Source organism: Sturnira hondurensis, unplaced genomic scaffold (genome assembly GCF_014824575.4).
Source record: "Sturnira hondurensis isolate 20B ecotype Veracruz unplaced genomic scaffold, ASM1482457v3 Scaffold0003681, whole genome shotgun sequence".
Lineage (NCBI taxonomy): Eukaryota > Metazoa > Chordata > Mammalia > Chiroptera > Phyllostomidae > Sturnira > Sturnira hondurensis.
The window spans coordinates 295,931-314,416 of record NW_028076312.1 but is presented as its reverse complement, the minus strand read 5'-3'; the positions used below and the strand labels follow the sequence as shown (position 1 = coordinate 314,416).

General features: G+C 35.7%; 2 protein-coding genes across 2 annotated transcripts in view; both read left to right on the top strand.

The window, feature by feature from the left end:
• Positions 1-10,062, top strand: part of SPAG16 (sperm associated antigen 16) — a 750,884-nt gene extending 740,822 nt beyond the window's left edge. The window contains exon 16 of the mRNA XM_037042002.1: positions 9,800-10,062. Within this exon, the coding sequence (XP_036897897.1) occupies positions 9,800-9,975 (176 nt within the window). The 3' untranslated portion in view covers positions 9,976-10,062. The remainder of the gene's footprint in view (positions 1-9,799) is intronic.
• Positions 10,063-10,756: 694 nt separating this feature from the next.
• The window catches only part of VWC2L (von Willebrand factor C domain containing 2 like), a 148,292-nt gene continuing 140,562 nt past the window's right edge, over positions 10,757-18,486 (top strand). Inside the window, exons 1-2 of the mRNA XM_037042001.1 lie at positions 10,757-11,438; positions 13,718-14,187. Of these exons, the coding sequence (XP_036897896.1) occupies positions 13,798-14,187 (390 nt within the window). The 5' untranslated portion in view covers positions 10,757-11,438; positions 13,718-13,797. The remainder of the gene's footprint in view (positions 11,439-13,717; positions 14,188-18,486) is intronic.

Below are 18,486 nucleotides of genomic sequence, written 5' to 3'. Positions count from 1 at the left end.
ATCAGATCATTATTTTGGTTAATCTTTTTTATAACCTTTTAATAAAATAAATATAATTTATTATATATCTTATTTTACATTTTAACTGGCATATTTAATTTAACATTAATATTATTGATGCAAACTTTATAAATTTTGTGGTGCTATTACACATTTTCTTTATACTATATTTAATTCTATTGACCAAATTTTGATGTTGCTAAATCTATGATATTCCCTAAAGTTTTCATTAAGGCTCTGACACTGGAAAGACAAACAATTTGTGTCGTGTTTTATTTTTCATTGCCAATCATCAGGATATTTATAAAGACACCCACGTAGATCTCTGTAAACGCTCTACTTTCTACAACTGTACCAATAATCATACCATGATTTTTTTTAGAGTGCCGTCTCTCACACACCAACTAGATACTAATGTAGTAGTTGGCACATCCTAGTATACTATTTTGAAAATTTTCATACTTTGAAGAAACATAGGCAGAAAAATTTCAGATGTCCCATGCAGCAATATTTTCACCAATGTATTTCCTAGGGCAGGGGAAATAAAGGGAAAGATAAACAAATTGGACTATATCAAAATAAAAAGCTTCTGCACAGCTAAAGAAACCATCACCAAAATGAAAATGGAACCGTCTGTATGGGAGAACATATTTGCCAACAATATATAGGACAGGGGTTTGATATCCAAAGTATATAAAGAACTCATATGACTCAACACCAGGAAGACAAACAATGCAATTAAAAAATGGGCAAAGGACCTGAACAGACCCTTCTCAAAGGAGGACATATAGATGGCCCATAAACATGAAAAGATGCTCAGCATCACTAGCCATCAGAGAGATGCAAATTAAAACCACAATGAGGTACCACCTCACACCTTTCATAATGGCCATCATAACCAAATCAACAAACAAGTGCTGAGGAGGTTGTGGAGAAAAGGGGACCCTTGTACACTGTTGATCAGAATGCAGACTGGGACAGCCACTGTGGAAAACAGTATGGAATTTCCTCAAAAAACTAAAAATGGAACTGATTTTTTACCTGGCAATTCCACCACTGGGATTATACCCTAAGAGTCCTGAAACACCGATTCAAAAGAACCTATGCACCCCAGTGTTCACAGCAGCACAATTTACCATAGTGAATTGCTGGAAGCAACCTAGTGCCCATCAGTAAATGAATGGATCAAGAAACTATGGTGTATTTACACAATGGAATACCATGAAGCAGAAAGAAAGGAGGAGCTCCATGACAGCGTGGATGGATCTGGAGAGCAATATGCTAAATGAAATAAGCCAGGCAGTGAAAGACAAATACCATATGATGTCACCTATAAGTGGGACCTAACCAACAAAACAAACAAGCAAGCAAAATATAACCAGAGACATTGAAATCAAGAACAAACTGACAGTAACCAGAGGGGAGAGGAAAAGGGATACTGGAAAATAGGGGAAGGGCTGTCCAGGAACATGTATAAAGGACACATGGTCAATTATTCTTAGTATATTCGTAATAAAGTATAGTTGACATATATTATGCTAGTTTCAGGTGTCCAACATAGTGATTCTACATTAACACACCTTACTGTGTGATCACCACAAGTTTAATAACAATCTGTCAACATATGAAGTTACTACATTTTTGTTGACTGTACCATAGCCATGACTTACTTATTTTATAACTGGGAATTTGTGCCCAATTGTTTGCCTTCCCCGTTTCAGCCATCCTCCCACGTCACTCCTCTTTGACAATCTGATCAAATGCTATGTGACTGCACTTATAAGTGTCTTGCTCTGTCATTTAGTAGTATCCTCTAAATCCATTTATGTTATTGCAAATGGTAAGGTTATATTCTCTTTTATTGCTGAATCCTATTCTATTATATATACAACATCTTTAGTTGTTCATATACTGATAGACGCCTGGGTTGCTTCCATATCTTGGCTACTGTAAATAATGCTGTGGTTAATGTAGGGATGCATATATCTTTTTGAATTAGTGCTTTCATTTTCTTCAGATAAGTGTCCAGATATGGAATTGTTACATCAAGTGATAGTTCTGTTTGTTATTTTATTTATCTATTTTTGTGGGGAGCCTCCATACTGTTGTCCGTAGTGACTGTACCAATTCATAATCCCATCAACAGTACATGAGGGTTTCCATTTCTCTACATCCTCTCCATTCCTTGTCATTTGTTGACTTTTTGATCTAAGGGGAGTTAGGTGATATTTCATTATGGTTTTGCTTTGATTGCCTTGATGATTAGGGATGTTGGACATCTTTTCATATGTCTATTGGCTACCTGTAGGTCTCCTTTGGAGAAATAACAATTTAGGGCTTCTGCCCATTTTGTAATTGGATTTTTTAATGTTGATTGCCTGAGTTCTTTATATATAGGGCATGGCAAAAGTATGTTTACAATTGTCCATGTGGAAAATAATACAATAACTAATAAATAATAATATAAGAATAAATGCTGTGTTTCTTGTACTCACAACTACAAACCTACTTTTCCACACCCTGTATTTTGGGTATTAACCTCTTATTGAGCATGCCATTTGAAAATATATTCCCCCTATCAGTGGGTTGTCCTTTCATTTTGATTATGCCTGCCTTTACTATGCAAAAGTTTTTAGCTTCATCTAGTCCATTTGCTTATTTTTGCTTTAGTTGTCCATGCCCAGGGAGACATATCCAAAAAGATATCACTAAAATAGAAGAGTTTACTGCCTAATGTTTTCTTTTAGTTTTATGGTTTCAGGTGTTGAATTTATGCCTTTAATCCATTTTGAGTTTATTTTTGTATATGGTGTATAATGAACAAACTGAACTAACAAGCAAAATAGAGACAGACACATAGATGGAGAGTAGGTGACAGCTAAGGGTAGGGGAGGTGAGAGGGTGGAGGGATTGAGCAGAAAGGAAAAAGGACTCATGGACATGGACAACAGTGTGGTGATTGTTGGGGGATAGGAAATAAGGGGACTAAATGGTAATGAGAATAAAAAAATATAGTAAAGTTTTTTTAAGTTTTAAAAAAGTGGTCCAAGCTCATTTTAATTTGCATGTATCTGTCCTTTTATTCCAACACCATTTATTAAAGACATTGTATGTTCTTACCTGTCATCATAGTAGGCTAATTGACCTTAGAAGCAAGGGTTTATTTCTGGGCTTTCCATTCTGTTCCATTGATCTATGTGTCTGCTTTTGTGCCAACTTTATAATGTTTTAGTTATTGTAGCTTTGTAGTATGGTTTGAAATCAGAAAGCATGATTCCTTCAATTTTGTTCTTTTCACTCAACATTGCTTTGGCCTGTGTCTTTATCAAGGTAATTTGATAATCATGGAAAATTTTTGGAAGGTTACCTTCTCCTTGAAATCTTTGGAATAGTTTAAGAAGTACAGGTATTAATTTTTCTTTAAATGTTTGGTAGAATTCACCTGTGAAGCTGCCTGATTCTGGACTTTTGACTGTTTGGAGTTTTTTGATTACTGATTCAGTTTAATTACTAGTAATCTGTATGTACAGATTTTGTTTCTTCCTGGTTCATTCTTGAAAGAGTGTAGGTTTCTAGATATTTATCCATTTATTTCTTGATTGTCCAATTTGTTGGTATATGATTATTTAAATATATTTCTGTGGTAAAGTGACCATACTCACTTTACCACTTTCATTTCTGATTTTATTTACTTGGGCCCTCTCTCTTATTTCCTTGAGTATGGTCAAAAAGTTTGTTTAGTTTTTTTTCTGTACAGTGGCTCTAATAATGCTTAGTTGTCTTTAACTTCATTTGAAACATTTTTTTTTAGATTTTATTGTGACAACTGTCACATTAGTGTGCATTTAAAAAAATCAAAACTGGTGAATTTCTGTGCAGCCATTTTTAACATTGAAGATGGAAGAAGATATGCAACATTTTTGGCATATTTTACTTTATTATTTCAAGAAAGGTAAAAATGTACCTGAAGTGTAAAAAAAGATTTGTGCCATGTATGGAGAGGTGCTGTGACTGATTGAACATGTCAGAAATGGTTTGCAAAGTTTCTTGGTACTATTGACATTTTGGCCAAATAATTTTTTGCTGTAGGGCTGTCTCATGCCTTGGAAGATGTTTAGTAGCACCCCTGGCCTCTACTTACTAGAAGCCAATAGCAGGAGATGGCTGACACACTCACAATATCCAAATCATTAAAGTTATTGGTGAAAATGAAAAAATGCTTTTAATTTACAGGAAAAACTAAATGGATTTTTCGGCCAAACAATATTAATTTTGTTTATCTTTTCAAATGACCAGCTCTTAGTTTCACTGGTCTTTTCTACTGTTAGTCTCTGTTTCATTTGTGTTTATTCTGATCTATGTTATTTACCTCCTTCTACTAACTTTGGGTTTCTTTGATCTTCTTATTCTAGTTCCTTTAGGTGCATTTGTGGATTGTTTATTTGAACTTTGGTTTTGAGGAAGGCCTGTGATGTTACAAACTGCTCTCTTAGAACTGCTTTTGCTGCATTCCATTAGTTTGTAGAGTTGTGTTTCCATTTTCATTTGTCGCAAGATATGTTTTGATTTCCTCTCTGATTTCTACTTCAACCTTTTGATTGCTCAGTGGTATGTTCTTAAGTGCGCATGTGTCTCTGCTTTTCCATGTTTTTTTTCTTGTAATTAATTTCAACTTTCATTTTGCTGTGACTGGAAAAGATACTTGATATGATTTTACTTTGTTAGATTTATTGAGACTTATTTTATAACCTAATAAGTAGTCTGTCCTGTAGAATGTTCCATGTACACTAAAAAAAAGAATGTGTATTCTGCAGTTTTGGGAAGAAATGTTCTATAAATATGTTTTAAGTCTATGTGATCTAATGTGTTATGGCCAATGTTTCCCTTTTTTTTCTATTATTATCTACACTTTTATATAAATGGGGTATTGCCCCCTATTATTATTGCATTACTCACAATTTCTTTATGTTTATTAATATGTTCTTAATACATTTAGGTGCATCTATATTGGGTCCATAAATATTTACAAATGGTCTTTATAATTTAAAGTAATTATTTATAGATATGTATTTATTGTAATTGTCTTAATTCTTTGGAGTTTTTCTGTTTCTTCTCTTGTGTTTTTATTGTGTTATGCTGGTTTTATTTAGTGTTACATTTGAGTTTCTTTCGCTTTATTTATTGTGTATGTTTTGTAGGTTTGGGTTTATGGTTACCATGAGAATGGTATATAGAGAGAAATGTGTATTTTTATCTATTTATCTAGATATCTATTTATATTTAGAGAGATCTAGATGTATGCACACACACACACACACACATAGCATTCTATTTTAGGCTAATGGCATTTATGTTCAAAAGCATTCTGAAAATGCTACATTTTTACTCCCTCTTCCACACTTTGTTTTTAATATCATCTTTTTGTTCATTTTGTTTTTAGTGCCCCCTGTTTACTTATTTTATTTATACATGATTTTGTGAATTTGTGTTTTAACTTCTATAGTGGCTTTCTAATTGACTGACCACTGCTTTACAAATTTGCATTTACTTGTGAGATTATTTTTTATGTATGTGTTTTTTTATATTTCTGGTTATTGCCCCTTTCCATGGTTATTGCCCCTTGTTATTTATTGTAAGGTAGGTTTAGTGGTGATGAACTTTAGTATGTGCTTTTCTGGAAAATATTCTCTCTTTGTCATTTCATAATATTAAGTTGTCAGGTACCATACTCAAGGTTGTGGGGTTCTCTATTCCAGCAATTTATACCCTGCCACTCCCTTCTGGCCTGCAAAGTTTCTACTGAGAAATCAGTTCATAACCTTATGGGGTTTCCCTTGTATATGTGACTAGTTTTCTCGTTCTCTTGCTACCTTCAGGATTCTCTTTTTAATTACCCTATGTCTTGGTGTGTATCTCTTTGGGTTCATGTTGTTTGTAACTCTCTGTACCTCCCAAACCAGGAGCCCGCTTCCTTCCCTAGTTTAGAAAAGTTTTTGGTCATTATTTCTTCAAGTACGCATTTGTCCCTTTTTTCCCCTTTTCCTCTGGAATCTCTAGAATGTGAATGTTAGTGTACATGATGTTGTCTCACAGGTCCCTTAAACTATTCTCATATTTTAAATTCCTTTCTTCTTTTTACTTTTATGACTGGGTGATTTCCACTGTTCTGTCATCCAGGCCACAAACCTATTCTTCTGTAGTATCTAATCTGCTGTTGGTTTCCTCTAGTGATTGTATTCTTCAACTCTGATTGCCTCTGTATTATATATTCTAAGCCTATTGATGTTCTCGCTGAGTTTCTCTATTCGTCTCCCAAGTGTGGTGACCATCATTGAGACAATTATTTCAAATTCTTATCAGGTAAATTACATATTTCCATTTCATTAGGGGTTTTTATTCTGAGTTTTTTCTTTTTCTTTGATTTGGAACATATTGCTTTGTCTTTTCATTTTGTTTTACTTTCTGTGTTTGTGCCTATGCAGTAAATAAAACAGCTATCTCTTCCAATCCTGAAAAAATGGACTTGAGTAGGAACAAATGTTTTGTAGACAGTGTATACCAAGCGGTTTGGGGGGCCAACTGCAGGTTAAATGGGTATATGTGGTGTACCATCTGGCTGGGGCACAGCAAGCACTGGCTGAGGTAGCCAGCACATGTTGTGGAGGCTAATGGGGTGGCTGGAGTGCTTGGTCCAAGCTCCTGCCCACACTGTCGAGATGGATGGGGAAGGTAAACAATGGTGCTCACAAACACCTCTGATCCAGAGAGTGTTCCCTACACACTGAAAGTTTCTGAAGTTCTCCACCCATTTGATAGGCCCCTTGGGTCACTAAATGAATTTCGTTCATGTAGAGTCTAGGAGCCCTTTAAATCAGTCTTTTGTCGTCATGCCCCAGAATAGGTGAGTCTATCTGCAAAGGGCCCTCAGTAATATTACCCCCTACTACTGAGTACAAGGCACATGTGGGGGTTGGCTCCTCAAGATTACCATGTTTCCATCTCCTTATGTGGGTCCTTTCTTGTTTGTTGTATGTAAGTTGTTAAATCAGCCCTCATTTCTTCAGGAGGAGTTATTTTATATGTAGGTGTATATTTGGTGTGTTCATGGGAGAAGGTGGGTTCTGGATCTTCTTACACCTTAAGTTCTGGGTCATCTTCATCTTAGTCCAATATACTTTAATATTATTATAGATATATGCACCATAGTTAAAGTAAATATAATGAACCTTACCATAAACTTGGTGACTCAAGGCTGTTCTAGCAAAGACAACATTTTTAGAACATCCGGGGCATAATGCTGCTGAATTATATAATTATGTCATTAAGTTTGTCAACGTAAAAAAAATATTCAAACCCGTAGAGAATTTTTGTGAGTTTATCTGAGCCGAAATGACAACAATTGCCAGGAAGCAAAATCTCAGTGGATTGAGAGATGCTTTCAGAGAATAGCAGTGTAACACCTTATCATACACATTACAGTCAAAAGAGGCGTAGAGGATCACAAGAAACCCATTGGTGATGGGGTAGGGAGGTGGGAGAAAGCGAATTGGGGAAACCTCTGGGGTTGGATAAACAGTGAAATGCTACACTTTTACACAGGTGGGTAGAGGAGAGTTAATAGTCAACAATTAACATATAACAATAACAATGAGTGTATTTGTAGTCTTCCCCTGGTGTAGTATCTGTGCTTCCAGGGGTCCAGATAAAGGAAATTAGACATTCCAAAGTATGTTGTTATAGGTGCAATAAAACACAGATAGGCTTAGTTAAGATAAGGATTGATCTTTGTTAGGGAAATATACCTGCCCAGGGCATGAATACTGGCCATGAACTGCTTTCACTTAGAAAGTTTTAAATTCAGACTCTCCTGTGTGGTTACCTTAAGTCTCTGGGTTTGTAAGGCCACCAAACAGACCTGCGGTGAGGTGTCAGATTTTGCATGTGGCTCCTTTTCTTCCACAAGTTCCAATATTATTATTATTTTCCATTTTATTAAACAAACTTTCAGAAATTACCAAGAGCCTTTATAATTATTTGTAGTAGTAATTGTTACAGATTCAACTTTAACAAAAGATAACGATTTAATGCGAATAGTTTCATTTTCTTTATAGGCTTTGATGTTTGGTTTCAAAAATAGCAAATAGGATTTACCCCCTTCCTAGCTATTATGTGAAGGCTACAAGAAGAAAGTTATTTGCTCGATCCTTAGAAAAGTCATAAGCAGCAATTGCCTGTAGAGGCAGGGCGTGAGGTCCATATGTAATGCCTCTGTCAGCAAAGACTTTGTCGAAGAAGGTTTATAATAAATATTCACATCTGCTGCTTTGGACACTTTAATCCATCCTAAGGATCTTTGCTGTGTCAGGCTTTGTTCTGGATGAAGAAACTCAGTAGTTATAAAGGTTTGCAAATAAGCTATATTTATCATGGTTAGCTTTACTTTTATAACTTTCCTGTGTTTTAGAGATTTTTCAGAACTATTCTGAGGATGATTTGTGATTAAATATTTCACTGTGACTTTTATGGTGATATACAGAATTTTCATGATGGAATGGTCAAATTCTAGTTTCACAATGTATCACCTACTTAAAATGTGTCAAGAAGTCATTGCTGATAACAATTCTACCTGGATGTGGAAAACATAATTCAAAGTGCTTCTGATTAAATGCTAGCTCCCTCTATATGTATGTGATCATCTTAAGCAAGTTTCTTAGTTTTTCCAAGTCTCTCTGCACCCATATAATGAATTTACTATTATTCCTGTATTAGATTATTATAAGTATTATAGGAAATTACCCATGTTATATAACTAAATCTAGTATCTAACATGTTAAAAGGGTCCAGTGAATTTTAAATGTTGTTGCTAAAATGATACCATATGCCTTCTAAGTTGTATTAGATAGTCTCATGAGTAGTACTAATACTGTGTTTATTTACTTCACATACTGAACTTATGTAAACATAAGCTATTGTGTTTTTACTTATCTCCAAATTTCCTGATAGTTTGCTACTGAACTTTTAAATAAATAAAAAATGTTGGTTAGGATTGGATTGCTGATATGTTTTTCCCTTTAACAAAATTATTCACTCAAAAGTATATGGTATAAAAATTATGAGAACAATCGGTGTTGCATTCAGTTCTCTTATATAACAAAAATTTAACAGAATTTTGAATTTTAAATTAGACTAAAAAACCTTAGTCATCTTTAAAATGGAGGTATTTTCACCTCAACTCCAAAGAAATTTGCTGAGTTAATAAATGCCACAGCTTTTAAAGCAGTGATCTACTTTCATACTTGTAAGTAACAATTTAGGATAATCATAATTAAAATGTTAAACATAATACAAATTTGAAAATAAAAAGTTACCCTATATGTGTTTTAGCCATATGTACATTTGAAGCCTGTGCTTTTAAACAATTTTTCACAAATAATTCACTTGAAAAAGAAACAGCTTTGCTTACTGCTTTCAATCTCATCTCCTCAAAATTACTTATTAATCCCAAATATAAGGAAGCTAGGAGAGCACTTGATGACCCTGCATATGAAGTAGGTAAACCAATAGGTTTACTTTGTCATTTTACACTTTTATAATCTAATCATTGACATATCTTAATTTTGACTGGAATTATTTTCTATTCAGACAGGAGTTAGTTCATATTTAATGACTGGTATCTAACATAAAATGAGCCTGTTGAATTAAAATGGAAACAAAACTGTATATTACATTGTGGAGAACTTGAAATTAAACTTTGACTCCCCCCCATCTCTCCTCTCTCCCCCCTCTCTCTCCCTCTCAGGTCAATTATTAGCTCAGGCGAGTGACAGTGGGGTCATTCATTTGCTGGACCTTAAATCGGGGCAGATTCACAAGTTGATGGGCCATGAGGATGAAGTTCATGCTGTCGTGTTTTCTCAGGATGCAGAGAGCCTGTTCTCCGGAGGCTCCGAAGGCACTGTTCGAATGTGGTCTTGACGGCCCCCTGGCCCACTGCAGAGGGCACTCCCTTAAGGCTTGAACACGCTCCGTATAGTCCCAAACCAGCGACAACCTGGTTAGGGATGCCAGATGGTAGCATTTACCATTCACTTTAAAACAGCCTTTGAACATGTATTTTAATGCTCATACTGTTATCAATAAAAAAAAAAAAACAACTTTCTGCTCATTTGTGCCTGGGTGTTTTTTCTTATTTTAATATGATTTTAGAGACAGAGCATTTTTCCTAGGAGTTTGGAAGAAACAGCTTAACAATGACGCCTAATGACAGACCAGATGAATTACAGGAGATTGATTTTGAATGTTAGAGAACAAACTGCAGGAGAATGAGGCTACTTTTTTAAAAAATCAAATTCAAGCTGCAGGACGACTTAAAGTTTAACCATGTAGCACAGGGAACGTGCTTCTTCAACCAGAATCAATTAGAATGGCAGAGCATACATTTTACAGATTATCTGACAACGATTACGCTTTTTCTATAAATAATAATCAGAGACTGCAGCTGGTTTAAATCTAAATGCAAGGCTCTTCCAGAACTTTCACCTCTGCAGCCCATCCAAGAACACATTAAGTATAATTACAGTGTTTCTTTTTTAACGTTTAATTGTAAAATTTCAATGCAAATAAGTATCTCGCACGTAAAATGCACCCCCCCCCCCGCCCCCCATGCATGCATCAGCTGTATAAAGTGCGGTTGCTTGGAGAACACTAGCCTGGTCTAAAGCGAGCAGCTCAGGATTTCGGCCGAGATGGGCTCAGAAGCCAGTTGGCGCTGTCCGTGGTGCTGAGGAATTCCCGGCTGCCGGCAGAACGAGCTCCAAATCAGCAGTCTGCAAACTGCTCTCAGTGATGCAGAAACCCAGCTAAAGTTGCTCCTTTCCTCCACGTCCACAGTTAGTATTTTCTGGTGGGTGAGAGGGGATTCAAGCAACATATTGTGGATGATGCTGATGTTAGTGCCAGCAGAGCGGACTTTAAGCTACAGCACGCTGTTGCTGTTTGTGATCCACAGAGCCTAGCCAAATCACCTCTACTGCTGTAGCAAACACTGTGTAAGTGAACTCATGTGTGGAAGAGGCGTAATCAGCTGGGAAATTTCATAGAAGGATCTGAGAAAACGCTAAAAATAAGTTCAACATGCTCCTGCTACCGGGGTCTGGATTTCTACAGGACCAGCATTGCTTCTTGCACTGAATTTTGAAGACGGGTCCAAAGCATATTTCTTATGTGTGTCTGCTGTATTTCTCTCTGGAAGGGCGGGAGACTGCTTCTTGACTGTGGTTTGAAATGGGAGGTACGGAAAATGGATTGCCTTTAATTCAAGCCTGAAAATGTATTCTTTGGATAATTAAAGAGGAACTGCTTTCCTAAAACATTCCTAATCTTTTAGTTCATATTGGTCTATGACCCCTATCACCACCATTAACCTCCAGAGTGATTAGGTAAGTGTGTCTTATGACATGAGTTATGTTTGTTTTCTCAAAGAAAAAGATGCAGTCGTTTTAAATCATGTAGCAATGTGGGGAGGGGGGAAAGTTTGACTTGAAAGTGATCTTCCATTTAGTAATGTTTACTTATTAAAAACCTTCATATAAACATTATATTGGATTTCTCTAATGTTTTTTTCTCTTAAATAGTGCCTTAAACTGCACTAAAGCAGCTCAATTATAAACTGGAATTTAAAAAAAAATAACTGAAGAACTTTGTTATATTAAATAGAAAACCTTGTTTTCTTCATGCAGATTTTAAATGTATTTCATATGATGAGCATATTTAATGTTTATATAAAGTGGGTATTACACCCCTTTTTACCTTTTAAGTTTACATTTGCCATAACCTGATATTAATGCTACCTGTAGCTTGCAGAGAGATCATTTCTGTCTACGTCCTTTTGAAGCAGAATGATATGGGTATTTTATATGGCTTATCTTGCACGTATTGACAGGTGCTATTGAAATACTATAAGGAAGCACACTAGCTTTTTTTTCTTTCAAATAAACTTTCGTAATGTGTGAGAGATGTATAAAATGCATTCCTTAATTAGTAAAAAAATGCATATGCTTTTTCAGAAGCTTCTGTGATGTTTGTAGCCTCTGTAGTAATTTAAGAGAAAAAATGCTTTGTCAAAGGGAGCTTCCAGCTTCTCAAGTAGAATTATAGGTTTGCATTTTTTTTGTTCTGTCATGACTCATTATTTTTGGCATATTTCAAAAGAAATCCATCTCAGTCATCATTACCTACCCAAGAGGAATTCTAATATCAGAAAGCAGTTTTCTCCGAAGGGAGGGCATGAATATACTACCTTACATGTTACTATTACTGGATATTGCACATCTAACTTAAAATGAAAATGTTATAGTTCATAAAGTTTCCTAATGCCATCTTTATCTTATTTAAAAGTGGCATCTCTATGTTAGGCTGAAAACAAATGGTTTATCATTGTTCTTATTATATCTGAAAATAAACCAATAAATTTCAGATCCTAAATGATCTGAAAGTGTCCTATATACAATTTTAGTGATATTTGGCATAAAGCCAAAAACATTTAAATGGACAAATGAATTATTTGACAACAGTTCTCTGTATCTATGACTCTCTAAGGTTAGTTTCTCCAGAGTTTTCATATGAGTTAGTCATTCTAGACCTTTGTATGAGAACCCACTAGCAACACTCCACACCAAGCACTATGTGAAGTATGCAAGAGTCAATGCCACCACACTAACAAGGCATGTTTTCCATGAGTGGCAACACCTCAGTACTATTGTATGAAACCAACAAATAGTTTGACACTGGCATTTTTTTGTGGAAAATACCTTTGGCATGTCAAAAGAGATGTATGTTTTCAAGACTGTGAATGGTATTTATTATATATTAAAGTAATTCATTCCAGTAGTATTACGTGAATACCAGATTCAAGTTGTTGAAAAAAATTCTCAGATACCTCTTTCCTGCCCACCGGAAGCTTACTCTCTGAGTAAAATAAAGGTGTGGACAATAATACAATACAAATAAATTTAAGTACCAGGAGCTCTCTTGTATTGTATTATTTATTATTTTAAATGTTCTATCTTATTCACTGTGGAATAGTTATACTACTTTTCTTCTTAGCTATATTTCAAAATCCAGATTTACGTTGACCGAAACAAGTAACCCACACTGCGGTCATTGTTGTTCTTCAGTTATGAGCATAAAGAAGTAGGAAGGCCTTTGTACTAGCTCCATTCCAGTTACAATGCACATTCAATTGCTGGTTTCTTCCCTTTCTCTTAGAAGTAGAATTTGACTCACTGATCTCTTGAGTGTTCATATAGATGATTGTAATGTATATTCATTCTATCACCAACATGGCTTGAAGAATAATAGAATATGTCAATTAAATTATTCTTGGGTTATTTGTAAGTAACCACTTGTAAAATCACCTTTTGAGGGTCAATAACATCATTTCCTACAATTTAGACAAAAACAAACCTTTAAAATTTAGAAGGTAAATTCAAGCTAAAGATTCCTATGTGAAATAACTCCATAAAAGACTAATTTTAATGTCTGTATTACCAAGGATCAACTCTCCAGACTTCGTAATAAAATGTAGGTCATTGTGTGGACCTCTATTTCCAGTCCATCTTCCAAACAGATCCCAAATAAGAAGGTTAAGGGCATAGGCTTAAATAAATCTACATTTTCTTTCTATATGTCAAATTATTTTTTTAATATCTATTTTCAGCCTACCCCTCTTATATTCCCATGGAAGGAGCTGAGTATATTTAATATTAGGAGCACATCCAGAAGCCTTTGAGGAGGGGGATGGCTCTTCATATTCATGAAGCTTGCATACTTCTCTTGGTCATCCCTGGATTGGTCACCTCTGCTGCCATCAGTCATGAAGACTACCCTGCTGATGAAGGTGACCAGACCTCCAGTAATGACAATTTGATCTTTGATGATTATCGAGGGAAAGGGTGTGTGGATGACAGCGGCTTTGTATACAAGCTGGGAGAACGATTTTTCCCAGGGCATTCCAACTGTCCATGTGTCTGTGCTCTGGATGGACCTGTTTGCGACCAGCCAGAATGCCCTAAAATTCACCCAAAGTGTACTAAAGTGGAACACAATGGATGCTGTCCTGAGTGCAAAGAAGTGAAAAACTTTTGTGAATATCATGGGAAAAATTACAAAATCTTGGAGGAATTTAAGGTATGAGTTACCATCATATTTATTGAATACTAACTTTTCACACCACATACTTAATAGATTACTACATTAAAAAGCTGGAAAAACATTTTAATTTCTCTTTAACTTGCACTGCTATTCCAGTTAGCATAAGAACCACTGTAGTCAACAAAGGCCATTGGTTTGTGGATCAATACCTAAAGGGTTTCACAACAGTCATTTCCTTCAGAAGTATTTGTGGTATGCTAACATCTATTTTTCACCCTTAATCGTTTTTATGTGTTAATACAAAATATATTTTCTGGTAGGAACACTTTAAATTGTATGAGATTTTTGTGTGTATGTGTCTTAGTAGCCCTCGTTTAGTTAAATCTATTGCCTGGAACTATCTGTTCAGTGTGTGGAAATGCAAGTGCTATAGAGGCACACTTCTGAGCTGTGGGCTTCCTATTAAGAACATGCATTGGACCTACTTGTTGGAGAGCTTGGTCCCCATTCTGTTCTCTGATCATTAGCTTTTTTTTTTTTTTTTTTTTTTTTTTACTTATAGGACTCCAGAGAGGACTGAAATTTTAGCGTAGCCCATTGTAAAAGTAGTTTTAAAAGGGATATTTTTCAGCCTCCATGCTATTTCTTGACATTTATTTTATGCTTGTATCTTATTTTCAAGTAACTTGGAGCTCATTTTGATCTCTTTTTAGAGTTTCTTTTCTCCAATGGCCAGTTTTAATTAGTTTTTTTTACAAGCCAGATCTGAGCCCTGAGGTATAGATTAATATATCAAATTACCCCCCTTAAATGTAATGGCAGTTGGTGCCTTGGAGTGTCTGTCATACTGATGACTTGATATAAAAGATTTTAATTTCATCCAACCAAGTTCAGTGACAAAGCATTCAGAACCTTATAGGCAATAGAAGATATAGCTATTTTTCAGTGTGACTATTTATGTTTAAGAGAAGAATGTTTAGTTATTAGCACTGACCAAACTCCTCCACAAGAGCTAAATGGTGGAAGAAGTCAATGTGTGGGAAAAAGATTTTAATTGATAATAATCAGAGCATTTGGTATATTAGCATTTTATTGCATTCAATTCATTCTAGCTTATGGGTACAAGCCAGTTCTAATTTACCCAAGGATACCCAGTCTTTCTACCTAGATCCCTAAGGACCTGAGGGGAGTTTTAAAGATAATTATCATATTCAACTATCTCATACATAAGTGTTATTCTAGACTTTTGTCTTTTATGTACTATAATATTTTGTTGCACAATATTTAGAAGAGGCCTGAAAGTCTAGTAAAACTATCATTATTGACATCTAATAGTTTAGGGTGTAGTACATTTATTAATGACTTATTTGTCTGTAAAATATTGAATACACTTTAACACTGGCAAAAGTAGGTTTACAATTGTGTTTATGAGAAACAGTTTATTCCTGTATTATTAATTAATGTATTATTATTATGAATCTACTTTTGCCCACCTTGTATGTTTCTGCTATAGTCATTATATAACTCACTGATGTGCCCTTTTCCACTTGACTCACTATGCCATGAAATTTTTAACTATAATTTAAAAATAAATGCCGCTTTTCTACAAGTTAAAGATTATCCAGGGCAAATTCTTAAGAATGAGCATCTGAGACCAAGGAAGTTTATTATGTGTCAAAATTGTCAAGTTATTTAACCTGTTTCTAAATACTGTCATACTAACAATACAGTCTACAATACAGTCATACCTCTCAAAGGTATGACTACAATACTGCCATACTAACAATACAGTCTACCTCTCAAAGCACTTTGGCTGGAGAGCCAAACAGACCTGGATTCCGGTCCCAAATACATCACTCAGAAGTAAGACTTTGGAAAGAATCCTTAAACTTCTTTTTAAGCCAGAGTGACATTAGCTATAAACTGACCATCATAATAATTACTTCTCTTGGGAGGAGATATTGGAAAGATTTAGTGAGATAATTTATGCAAAGTTAGCAGACTTGTGATGACTAGTACAAAATAGATATCGAATAAACAGTGTTCCTAGTTTTCTACACTGCAATGTCCAGGGATTTACTCTGAAGTTGTAAATTCCTCTATGTCTTCATCCGTGATTTATCATGGAAGACCAACTTTAAAAGTCATTCAATTGGAAGAACCCAATATCTTTTTAAAAATGTTCTACTTATCAATGTGAAGTATATACACCTAAGTAAATAACAGCCATAATCGGTGATCTTGATTTTCTTTCAATTCAACCTGCAAGAGACAAGTAACTAAATTTTAAACACGTATGAAACTCTCACATAATGATCTTGGCATGTTATTAAAGACGTTATACTATGAGGTATGTTTACATATAATATATTCATCTAACAAGCATTTATGGGATGAGTATATAGGACACTGTAGATGGACTTTCATTGGAAAGTAAGATATCTAGAAGACAAAATCTCTACTCTGTGGAAAAGCTTGGACAGTGTGAAGACAGATGGAGTGGGGGTGGGGTGTAGGGACTAGTCTAAAGTACAAGAGTGTGAAGCTCAGCACCAAGAAATGTGGTGTCAGAGGCTTATCAACATGCTGTGAGGTTTGGTGGGCAAACTTCCTTTTTCTTCAGGATGGTCAAATTTCAGCCTGTTTTTAAAGAAGTAATTGAAATTGATCTGGGGAGATTAAAATTCCAAAGAGGAAACTACTTGAGCAAAATCAGACTCGGGTGAATAAAATCTACAAAGTGAGGAAGGAGATAGGGATAACAAAGCAGCTGGATCTTATGAAAACGCTACCATAACAAGGGAGGTACATTTGTGTGTGTGTTTTGGGCGGTGGAAAGACGAACCTGAATACTGGGCCAAAATGTTTAGATTCAGTTTAAAGAATAACAAGGAATACAAATACATGTTTATGTGCATAGAAATGACCTAGTTAGATACGTGTTTTAAAACAAGATTACCTTGTAGCCAAAAATAGAAATGAGTAAGAAGTGAAGATAAATTAAAGGCCGGAGAGGTAAGGCTGTTGCGTAAAACAAAGAACGAGCTGACCAGCACACATAAGGACACAAACATTCATGAGAGTGTTTAGATTAAGAATCTAAATGTCCTAGTATAGTCTAGATTCAACTCCTCAGCCTCTCCAAGTATCTCTAATTCTCAGTGACTTCTCTGCCCTGTTTACTTGCACATTCTGTCCCATGCTTTTTCACTATTACATCCTTGCATAAACCCTACAAGACTACTTCAAAACTCCATTTAAATCTCATCTCCCTGGTCGGTGTGGCTCAGTGGATTGAGTCCCAGCCTGCAAACCAAAGGGTCGCTGGTTTGATTCCCAGTCAGGGCACAGGCCTGGGATGCAGGCCATGTCTCCAGTAGGGGGCGCGTAAGAGGCAACCATACATTGATGTTTCTCTCCCTCCCTTCCTCTGTCTCTGAAAATAAATAAAATCTTTTAAAAAAAATCTCAACTAGAAAGCCCTCTCTGGTTGTCCTACCGCAGTACCCTGGGCTGGGTCTCACTCTTCCACTATATCATCTCACTGCAGGCTGTGCACACCAAGAACTATATCCATAGTGAGGCACCGTTAAGACCTTGATATGTATTAAAATGCATTTCATTTCATAACATCAGTATGAGGATTATACTTTCATTAGCACTGTTTTACAGATAAAACTGCAACATCAGAGTGTAAGTAGCTTGCCCAACACCACAGAGCTCTAAAACAAATAAACTAGGATTTAAACCCAAGCAGCTGGACTGCAGAATCTAGGCTCTTCACCACCTCTGCTGCCTTTATCACACTACAATAATACAATTTGACACCATCTGTCTCTCCCACTAGACAGTGAACCCATTAAACCTAGGGACAGTATTTCCTTTTTTCTCACAACCCCGGTACTGCGTGAATTCAATACATTTTTGGTGAATGACATAATGAGTCAGATGATAAGTGAACCCACTGAATAGAGCAGTTAGAGTTTCTTTAAAATTCGCTAGAGCAACACACAAACAGACACTATTTTAATTAGCTAAAAGAAGCACTCAAAGTTCGGATAAACAGTACTCTTTGGGCCCCTAAAGATGACACACCTTTTTCACAGCACCTGTTTCTGTCCTGTGACTCATCAGCCCCCTACCCCTTCCTGGCCAAGGCTCATCTTGGATTCTGTCTCCCTTCCAGTGCTATTTTTAGCCACCCAGTGCTTTAGTTGTGCCGTCTGCTGTCTCACTCGATACAGTGGCCTAGCCTATGTCCCTCCTTCGATCTCTTCTGATCACCAAATTCAAATGTAAATTGAGCCACATGTGTCACTTGATAAGAAGAATAAT